This window comes from Chiloscyllium plagiosum, unplaced genomic scaffold, assembly GCF_004010195.1.
Source record: "Chiloscyllium plagiosum isolate BGI_BamShark_2017 unplaced genomic scaffold, ASM401019v2 scaf_19321, whole genome shotgun sequence".
NCBI lineage: Eukaryota > Metazoa > Chordata > Chondrichthyes > Orectolobiformes > Hemiscylliidae > Chiloscyllium > Chiloscyllium plagiosum.
The window spans coordinates 1,692-13,106 of record NW_025207577.1 but is presented as its reverse complement, the minus strand read 5'-3'; the positions used below and the strand labels follow the sequence as shown (position 1 = coordinate 13,106).

Here is an 11,415-nt window from a genome sequence, read left to right as displayed (position 1 = left end):
GCACATAGCACACTGAACCAGCTGGGCAGTCATATCTTCACCCTCTTCAACTGTGTTGAAGAGACAGAGAACACAGTCTGTCTGAGACTGATAGAGTGTGAGAGAGTACAGTCTGTCTGAGACTGATAGACAGACTGTACTCTCTCACACTCTATCAGTCTCAGACAGACTGTACTCTCTCACACTCTATCAGTCTCAGAGTGTGAGAGAGTACAGTCTGTCTGAGGCTGATAGAGTGTGAGAGAGTACAGTCTGTCTGAGGCTGATAGAGTGTGAGACAGTACAGTCTGTCTGAGGCTGATAGAGAGCGAGTGTGAGAATACAGTCTGCCTGATTATGATAGACAGAGTGTGAGAGAATACAGTCTGTCTGAGCCTGATAGCAAGAGTGTGAGAGAATACAGTCTGTCTGAGGTTGATAGAGTGAATTTGAGAGAATACTGTCTGCCTGAGTCTAATAGCGAGAGTGAATGCAGTCTGCCTGGGACTAATAGAGAGAGAGTGAGAGAATACAGTCTGTCTGAGACTGATAGAGAGAGTGAGAGAATACTGTCTGTCTGGGACTGATAGAGTGTGAGAGAATACAGTCTGTCTGAGACTGATGGATGAGTGTGTGAGAATACAGTCTGTCTGAGACTGATAGAGAGAGAGAGTGAGAGAATACAGTCTGTCTGAGACTGATAGAGAGAGTGAGAGAATACAGTCTGTCTGAGACTGATAGAGAGAGTGAGAGAATACAGTCTGTCTGAGACTGATAGCGAGAGAGTGAGAGAATACAGTCTGTCTGAGACTGATAGAGAGAGAGTGAGAGAATACAGTCTGTCTGAGACTGATAGAGAGAGTGAGAGAATACAGTCTGTCTGAGACTGATAGAGAGTGTGAGAGAATACAATCTGTCTGAGACTGATAGCGAGAGAGTGAGAGAATACAGTCTGTCTGAGACTGATAGAGAGTGAGTGAGAGAATACAGTCTGCCTGAGGAATGGGTGATTGTTTGTTAACTCATTATATTTTGAAAATTGCGAGTCTTCTGTCACCATAGTTCCCTCTGACCGTCTCACTTTGCTCTCACACTTTTCCAGGTCTCTTCCTGTCAGCAGCAGCTGCGCCCCCAGCAGCACCAGCACCACCAACAGCAGCAGCTGCCCCCCAGCAGCACCAGCAGCATCTCCAGCAGCAGCAGCAGCAGCACCAGCAGCACCATCAGCAGCAGCTGCCCTCCCCAGCAGCACCTCCAGCAGCAGCAGCAGCACCACCATCAGCAGCAGCTGCCCTCCCCAGCAGCACCAGCAGCATCTCCAGCAGCAGCAGCAGCACCAGCACCACCATCAGCAGCAGCTGCCCTCCCCAGCAGCACCAGCAGCATCTCCAGTAGCAGCAGCAGCACCAGCAGCACCACCATCAGCAGCAGCTGCCCTCCCCAGCAGCACCAGCAGCATCTCCAGCAGCAGCAGCACCAGCACACCAACAGCAGCAGCTGTGCCCCCAGCAGCACCAACAGCAGCAGCTGCCCTCCCCAGCAGCACCAGCAGCATCTCCAGCAGCAGCAGCAGCACCAGCACCAGCACCATCAACAGCAGCAGCTGCCCTCCCCAGCAGCACCAGCAGCATCTCCAGCAGCAGCAGCACCAGCACCACCAACAGCAGCAGCTGCCCCCCCAGCAGCACCAGCAGCACCAACAGCAGCAGCTGCCTTCCCCAGCAGCACCAACAGCAGCAGCTGCCCTCCCCAGCAGCACCAGTAGCATCTCCAGCAGCAGCAGCAGCACCAGCACCAGCACCACCAACAGCAGCAGCTGCCCTCCCCAGCAGCACCAGCAGCATCTCCAGCAGCAGCAGCACCAGCACCACCAACAGCAGCAGCTGGCCCCCCAGCAGCACCAGCAGCACCAACAGCAGCAGCTGCCTTCCCCATCAGCACCAGCAGCATCTCCAGCAGCAGCAGCACCAGCACCAGCACCACCAACAGCAGCAGCTGCCCTCCTCAGCAGCACCAGCAGCATCTCCAGCAGCAGCAGCAGTGTCAGGATGGTGAACTACCAGATTCGTGTATACCAGGACTCGGATTATCAGAGCGTGCGGGACCTGTATGTAAGTGGTGTCCGCCAGCATTTCCCCAGGGTGTGTCGCTATGTCCTGAAGCAGCCTGTGATCCAGGCCAGTGTCACTGTCAGCTTGTCCTTGCTGTTGGTGCTGTGCGACTCCTTGCTGCTGTTTCTCTTCCTGCTGGCTGTGTTACTGGTCCTGGGCCGCCTGCTCCTCAAGAGACTTTGGGACCTCCTGATTGACCAAAACCTGAGGGCAGACCTCCTGGACATCTGGGCATCGTACAGTGAACGGCCAGGTGCCTGTTTCTGGGTGGCACAGTGGGATGGTGTTGTGATCGGGACAGTTGGAGCTGTTCCATCTGACCACTCGCCCACTGACCTTGAGCTGAAACGACTGAACGTTCACCGGGAGTACCGTGGCCAGGGCATTGCCAAGGCCCTGTGCCACACTGTCCACGAGTTTGCTCATCTCTCTGGCTTCACTGGCATCGTGCTGGGCACTTCAGTCATTCAGACAGAAGCGCAGCAGCTCTATCGCAAGCTGGGCTACAGGCTGGTGGGCACGAGGGTCGTGCCACACACCTTTGCTAAACTCATCAACTACACCATCTACAAATACCAGTACCAGCTCCGCCCCAGCCCTGACCGCCCACAAACACAGGAATGATTACTGGGAGAGTAACCCGCAGCCTGTCCCAGAGCAGGAATGTGCCCCAATCAGGACAGGCCATGACAAACACACAGCCTCTCAAACTAGGGACCGATCAAACAAACCAACATGGTTACCAGGATAGGACAGATCTTGTTAAAGGAGACAGACAGATCAACCTGTTCATTCAAGGGAAGAGGTGATAACCATGTGCATTATATTTAATTGGACTGACTATCAAGCTACACATGTTGACATATGTGTTTTCCAGGCAAGCCGTACTATCCTAGTGCATCGGGGGATCAGAACAGACACCAGGAAGCAGTGTTCCAGCTGCTGAGGAACTGCACTGAAAGGTAGAAGCTTGTTAGTCATTTTGATAGACGTACAATTGAGTTTTAAAACAGCAGATGGTTATAAGACACATGAGGAGTCACCATGCTCTGGCACCACCTTTTTATCGAGAGCCCGAGAATACAGGAGCAGAATTTATAATAGATGGAAGCTGTTCCACTAGACACATGATCAGGGCTAATCCTGGACAACCCTTATTATTTCCCTCAGTTCCCTGGAAAATCCAACAGTCCCAGCCCTCGACGACTGACTGAGACTCCACAATCTCCAATGGGAGAGAATTCCAAAATTCACAAGGCTTCTGAGTTTTCCAGATTCAAATGAGATTGCCTCTCATTCCTCGAAACCCCTGAGTATTGGTCCAACTTATTCAGCTCCTCATCACCAGGATCCGATTTAAGTGAGCCCTCACTGTAACTCTTTCAGTTTTAGTTTATATTAAAAGTACACAATGTTCCAAATGCGATCTTAGCAAAACCCGAAAACTGCGCCATTACTCCAAGACTCTTGCAAAGGAGCGAGAGAGAGAGTAACTCTTTATTTGTCATTTCTCCCACATACAACTGATACAGTGAAAATGAGACAGCGTTCCTCCAATACATGGACAGCACAATCTACACACTCGTACACCGCATAAAGTGAAAAGGAAGTGCAGAACACACACATTACACTGGAATAGAAGAACGATAAATAATAGGCATTATTCCTACAGCAATCCGAAGTCATGCAAAGGGTTTCAGATGGGAAAGAGTCCGATCATATGGTGTTAAGGAGCCCGATGACTTGGGGGAAGAAATTGTCGCTCAGCCTGGCTGTGAGAGACTGGGTATGCTGGTACCTTCTGCCAGATGGCAGGAGGGAGAAGAGTTTGAGTGAGGTGGGGTGTGGGGTTGTCCACCATGGTCTTAGCCTTTTGGATGCGGCGTGTGGTGTGGTGTAACGGAGGGAGGAGAGATCCCAATGATCTTCTCAGCTGTCCTCACTATCTGTTACAGGGTCTTACGATCTGAGACGGTGCAATTCCTGAACCAGACAGTGATGCAGCAGCTCCGGGTATTCTCAATGAACCCCCTGTAGGATGTGGTGAGGATGGGGGATGGGAGGTGGGCTTTCCTCAGCCTGTGCAGAGAATAAAGACTCTGCTGGGCTTTCTTGGCTATGGAGCTGGTGTTGAGGGTCCAATGTGCCATTTACCATTACAATTTATTGTCAAGATGAAAACCAGTTAAGTGCCTTTCACCTTGGGCACCTCCAATCCAAAGCTAGACTGATTGTATTGTTGCCCTGTTGTCATGGTGACTGCTTCGTTGTTGCTCACTCTGGCCTAGTGAAAGCCACCCTCAAACTCTTTAATTCTGCTGACAAATAACCAGAACAAAGCTCAGTAAAGCTCTCACCAGCACGGGGGCCAGATATTCCACCTCTCACCACTGTGAAGGAGAGACTCTCGAACATGTTGAGCATTTGTCAGACCTCAGCAGCTCCCTCTCTCAACCAGCCCCATCTCCAACAACAGCCCCAGCCTGCTTTCTCCAAGATATAGCAGCAGATGGTTGACAATAAAGACAGCTGCAAGTTCCCAAAGTCCAAGGGTACTCAGCAGTTGTCAGCACACTGTTGGACTGTGTGGTGTTTCAGCATCGACTCAGAACATCAAAGGAATTCCATCAGTAATGCATCTGCCACATCCTCGGAATTCACCTCTGAGCAAACTTTAGTCTCCTTCTTGAACCCAACTCCACAAGCACCCAGACCAAACATCTGCTAAGTCCACTTTGGAACTGACTGGACACTCTGTCTGGGTGGACACTCTGTCTGGGTGGACACTCTGTCTGGTGGCTGAAAGTATCTCCCCTACCAGGTGTGAGCTTCTCAACTCTCAAATCTCTGATATTCCAGGGAGGATAACAAAAACTCCAAACCCACTCAGAAGCTCTTACTGAATTATGGTTGCATTGGCATTAATCAAGCCATTTGGCCCATTGAGCCCACACTGACCCTCTGAAAAGCATTCCACCCAGACCCAGGCCCTACCCCATCCGTGTAACCTGAATTTCCCATGCTAGCCCACCTAGACTGCTCATCCCTGGACACTGTGGGCAATTTAGTTTACCCGTTCCACCAGACCTGCAGATCTTTGGACTGTAGGAGGAGCCTGGAGCACCTCAGGGAAACCCACGCAGACATGGGGAGAATGTGCAAACTCCACCCAGTCACGGAATTGAACCGGGATCCCTGTTGCTATTAAGACAGTGACAACTTGTCTGTCCAACTGCATCACACTTAGAGTCTAAAAACCATTAATATTGAGGCCTAGTGGAGGCAGGAAAGAAAAGGAAACATTTCCTGCCTCAATGGCTCAAGCATGTCCCTACTTTCTGGTGCCTATTGATCTGCAGCCCATGTTTCAGCCTGACCAGTATTATTATTTTTTTGATTAGATTCCCTACAGTGTGGAAACAGGCCCTTATTATGAAGACTCAGGGCACAGACTCACCACGCTGAGGTGATACCATCCTTGAATTGAGAGGCAATCAATGATGGTGCCACCTGAATGCCAGGATTTGTGGTCCTTCCTTGAGTAATCCCTAGTTTCACACGGTATTCTGGATTGCTATCTTTGTCAGCAAGTGAATAACTCCACCCTTGCCCACATATTTCACTGGTCATTTAACGTTCTCGATTTCTACACTGCTGGTGACCTCGATCTTTCCACTTTTGTTTTTTTGTGGTATGAGCAACATTAGATGGCTTACTCTTTATCTCGACATCAAAGTCTTAATGCAGATTGTAAGCAGTGCATTATCCATTTGCGTGACACATTTTCAAAACATTTCTAAAAATAAAGATATCATCTGATTGCATGTTGTGTTTTAATCTGCTTAATTTACTTGTGTTTTAATTTAAATTGCCTAAAGTCTGGGAGAGAAAAAGCTGAACAACATTCGATAACTGGGCTAAACTTGAAAAAAAGACTCCCAGAAAAGTTGGGAGTTCATTGGTTACGAAGCAACTGACGGGTTTTAATCACGAGGCTTTCAAACACTGTTCAAGGAGAAGGGTGCAGAGTGAAAACAAGATTGTGGAATTATGTAAAGTCAGAATGAGAGGAGGTCTTCAATACCCTTCTCTTTACCATCAGGCAGAAGTGGATATGTTAGCAGATTATTGGACAATGTTAAAGACCATTAGCGATCCCTCAAATACTGAAGCAGTCCGTGTTCAAATGCAACAAGATCTGGATAATATCCAGGCTTGGGGAGACAACTGACATGTCCCATACAGCCACACAAATGCTCAGCTATGACCATCTCCAATAAGAGACAATCTAACCACCACCCCTTGGCATTCAACGGTGTTCCCATCACTGAACCCCCACTGTCAACATCCTGGGGGTTACCATTGACCAGAAACTCAACTGGACTCACCACATAAATGCAGTTGCTCCAAGAGCAGGAATATTGCAGTGAGAACTCACTTCCCGACTCCCCAAAGCCTTCTGCAATCTACAGGCCTCAAGTCAGGAATGTGATGGAATACTCCCCAATTGCCTGGATGGGTGCAGCTCCAACAACACTCAAGAAGCTTTACTCCACCCAGGAGAAAGCAGCCCACTCGATTGGCCCCACATCCACAAACACCCCCTCCCTCCACCACCGACACTCAGCAGCAGCAGGGTGTACTATCTCCAACACGCACAGCAGAAATTCACCAAAGATTCTCAGACAGTACCTTCCAAATCCCCAACCACTTCTAGCCAGAAGGACAGGGCAGCAGGTACATGGGAAAACCACCCACTCCAAACCACTCACCGTCCTGACTTACAAATATATCACCGTTCCTTCACCGTCACCTCCAAACCACTCACCGTCCTGACTTACAAATATATCACCGTTCCTTCACCGTCGCCTCCAAACCACTCACCGTCCTGACTTACAAAAAATCGCCGTTCCTTCACCGTCGCCTTCAAACCACTCACCGTCCTGACTTACAAATATATCGCCGTTCCTTCACCGTCGCCTCCAAACCACTCACCGTCCTGACTTACAAATATATCACCGTTCCTTCATGGTCGCCTCCAAACCACTCACCGTCCTGACTTACAAATATATCACCGTTCCTTCACCGTCGCTTCCAAACCACTCACCGTCCTGACTTACAAATATATCACCGTTCCTTCACCGTCGCCTCCAAACCACTCACCGTCCTGACTTACAAATATATCACCGATCCATCATCCTCACCTCCAAACCACTCACCGTCCTGACTTACAAATATATCGCTGTTCCTTCACCGTCACCTCCAAACCACTCACCGTCCTGACTTACAAATATATCACCGTTCCTTCACCGTTGCTGGGTCAAAATCCTGGAATTCCCTCCCTCAGGGCATTGTGGGTCAACCCACAGCACATGGACTGCAGCGGTTCAAGAAGGCAGCTCACCCCCACCTTCTCAAGGGGCAATTAGGGACGGGCAATAAATACTGGGCCCAGCCGGTGAATCTCATATCTCATGAATGAATTAAAAAAAGCTAACAATAGTCTGAAATACTTCCCTCTGTGCTGTCTGTTTCTGTTATTGTGTGACAAAGGGATAGCATGCCAGTTTGAAGGGAGAGGGATGAAATGAAACTTATAAACATTATCAACAGTGAGGAAGATAGTGACAAACCTCTATCAATGAAGATAGATTTATGATAGACCAGGTCAGAAGTGGGAAGTGATTTATTCTGCACAGGGACAAGAAAAAACTCTGAAGGACAGAATTGTAAATGCCCATAAATCAATAAAGATGAAAGGATACATTGAAACAGCAGTTAACATTTCTGATACAACCCTCAACCTGCAATTAACTAAACAGATCAAAGCCGAAACCTTTGTTTCTGCTTTTTCCCCATCCTCACCATGGGAAAAAAGGGATGTTTTTCTTCATACAATCAGCCAGAATACTTTGCCAAGTTCTGGGTGCCACACTTTAGGAAAAACAAGGAACTTCAGTTACGCAGAAAGGCTGGAGAAGTTGGGATTTTTAATGGAGAGAGGGGAAGGAGGGTTTGACAGAGTTGTTTAAAATCACGAGAGGCCTGGACAGAGCAGATCAGGTTCCACATGATGATAGAGTCAATCACAAGAGAGGATGATGATTGAATTCAAGTGGTTGGTGCAGGGTAAAATGTTTTAATGCAGCACATTGTTTGTATCTGGAACGCATGGCCTGAGAGTGTTGCCGAGGCAGGTTTGCTAGCGATTTTAAAGAGAGAACTGGATTATTATCTGTAAAAGAAGAATATGCGAGACTCGGAGTTGGAATTAGGTGAATTGCTCCGGAGGAGATCCAACTGATCAATCATCTATCAATGTACAAAACGTTCTCACTTCCAAACTTCCCACTTTGGCCCCTCCTATTCCACTATCAACCGTCATACCGCACCCACTCCCCGATACTGGGACCTTACCTTGAGGCCCTCTGCCTGCCTTTCACCTCTGACAAACTGCAAACCCCTTCTCACAATGTCTCTTTCTGACCATTTCTTATTCTGTTCCCATGACATTTCTCTGGTTTGCTGCTTGCTGACCTCTAATGCCCTGGGAGACACAGTGGTATGTATTGGGCATATCTCACAGACAGACAAACACTGCTTGACATTGCGGCTTTCTGACCAAGAGAAGAAGCACTCAAACAGAACACAGGCCGATGTGCTCTGACCGAGGAGATTACAAGACCCAGGAGTTGCCACATCGAACTGATCGTAAGACGCTCAAGAACAAACCTGTTAATCTGAACAAGTGGCACTGTCCACAGTTTTAATTTTCTGCCCATTTCTTGGAATTTTACATTGGAATCAATATTTCTCCTCAGATGTTAATTTATTAATTTTTATTGATTATCAATTTGCGCAATTACAGAATCCTTACAGGGTGGAACCCTCCAAAAAAGTGCCCAGACCCACACTATCCCTGTCACCCCACATTTCCCATGGCTAATCCACCCCTAACCTCGACATCCCGGGAGACAAAGAAGGGTGGTAAGGACAAGCCAGGGAACTGTAGACCAGTGAGCCTGACCTCAGTGGTGGGCAATTTGTTGGAGGGAATCCTGAGGGACAGGATGTACATGTACTTGAGGAGAAAGTGAGGACTGCAGATGCTGGAGATCAGAGCTGAAAATGTGTTGCTGGAAAAGCGCAGCAGGTCAGGCAGCAACACATCCAAGGAGCAGGAGAATCAACGTTTCATATCCGCCACAAATTCACCTGCACCTCCACACACATCATCTATTGCATCCACTGCACCCGATGTGGCCTCCTCTATATTGGAGAGACAGGCCGCCTACTTGCGGAACGTTTCAGAGAACACCGCTGGGACACCCGGACCAACCAACCCAACCATCCCGTGGCTCAACACTTCAACTCCCCCTCCCACTCCACCAAGGACATGCAGGTCCTTGGACTCCTCCATCGCCAGACCATAGCAACACGTCGGTTGGAGGAAGAGCGCCTCATCTTCCGCCTAGGAACCCTCCAACCACAAGGGATGAACTCAGATTTATCCAGTTTCCTCATTTCCCCTTCCCCCACCTTGTCTCAGTCAAATCCCTCGAACTCAGCACCGCCTTCCCAACCTGCAATCTTCTTCCTGACCTCTCCGCCCCCACACCCACTCCGGCGTATCACCCTCACCTTGACCTCCTTCCACCTATCGCATTTCCAACGCCCTTCCCCCAAGTCCCTCCTCCCTACCTTTTATCTTAGCCTGCTGGACACACTTTCCTCATTCCTGAAGAAGGGCTTATGCCCGAAACGTCGATTCTCCTGCTCCTTGGATGCTGCCTGACCTGCTGCGCTTTTCCAGCAACACATTTTCAGCTATACATGTATTTGGAAAGGCAAGGACTGATTAGGGATATTCATGGCTTTGTGCATGGGAAATCATGTCTCACAAACTTGATTGAGTTTTTTGAGGAAGTGACAAAGAAGATTGATGAGGGCAGAGCAGTAGATGCGATCTTTATGGACTTCAGTAAGGTGTTCGACAAGGTTCCCCATGGGAGACTGATTAGCAAGGTTAGATCTCATGGAATACAGGGAGAACTAGCCATTCGGATAGTTTGCAGATGACACCAAAATTGGAGGTGTAGTGGACAGCGAAGAAGGTAACCTCAGATTACAACAGGATCTTGACCAGATGGGCCAATAGGCTGAGAAGTGGCAAATGGAGTTTAATTCAGATAAATGCGAGGTGCTGCATTTTGGGAAAGCAAATCTTTGCAGAACTTATACACTTAATGATAAGGTCAGAGGGAGTGTTGCTGAACAAAGAGACCTTGGAGTGCAGATTCACAGCTCCTTGAAAGTGGAGCCCCAGGTAGATAGGATAGTGAAGAAGGCGTTTGGTATGCTTTCCTTTATTGATCAGAGTATTGAGTACAGGAGTTGGGAGATCATGTTGCGGCTGTACAGGACATTGGTTAGGCCACTGTTGGAATATTGCGTGCAATTCTGGTCTCCTTCCTATTGGAAAGATGTTGTGAAACCTGAAAGGGTTCAGAAAAGATTTACAAGGATGTTGCCAGGGTTAGAGGCTAGGGCTGTTTTCCCTGGAGCATCGGAGGCTTATAGAGGTTTAGAAAATTATGAGGGGCATGGATAGGGTAAATAGACAAAGTCTTTTCCCTGGGTGGGACTAGATTGGGTTGGGATATCTGGTCGGCATGGACGGGTTGGACCGATGGGTCTGTTTCCGTGCTGTACATCTCTATGACTCTAATGGGCAATTTAACATGGCCAATGCACCTAAAGTGCACATCTCTGGACTGTGGGAGGCGACTAGAACCACTGGAGGAAACTCATGTTGACATGGGGAGCATGCGCAAACTCCCCTCAAGAGGGTGGTATAGAACTGAGGTCCCTGGTGCTGTGAGGTAGCGGTGCTAACCACTGAGGCACCGTGCCAGCCCAATATGTCAACCATTTATAAATAAAAGATGTTTCTGTGTTGCATTTTACAAATACCTTACAAAGTTAGATACTATCGCATCAATGTCCATCTATAGTGCATCATTGACATGGGCTGTTTACTAAAGCACTTCTCATGAAGAGGTTTGAAACAGTTCGGCAAAATGTAAATAAGGAATTTCAAATGAACTAGGGCAGATTTGGCTGGAGTGGGCAGGAAAAAGGAGTTTAGTAGCAGAGACAGTTGAGGATCAATGGCAGACCTTTTTTTAAAAAGTGCAGGACTCAGAACATATATATGCCTGTGAGAAAGGACAATTCCATGAATAAGATAAGCTCACCACAATTAACAAGGGAAGCTGAGGATACATTTAAATTGGAAGAAAAAAATATACAAAATGGCAAAGAT

At 48.3% G+C, this 11,415-nt stretch overlaps 1 protein-coding gene across 1 annotated transcript; it reads left to right on the top strand.

Moving 5' to 3' along the window:
* The first annotated feature begins 1,824 nt into the window (after positions 1-1,824).
* Positions 1,825-3,933, top strand: nat8 (N-acetyltransferase 8). The gene has a single exon (XM_043685294.1). The coding sequence runs from the start codon at positions 2,028-2,030 to the stop codon at positions 2,712-2,714; it is 687 nt and encodes a 228-aa protein (XP_043541229.1). The 5' UTR covers positions 1,825-2,027; the 3' UTR covers positions 2,715-3,933.
* Positions 3,934-11,415: the final 7,482 nt, after the last annotated feature.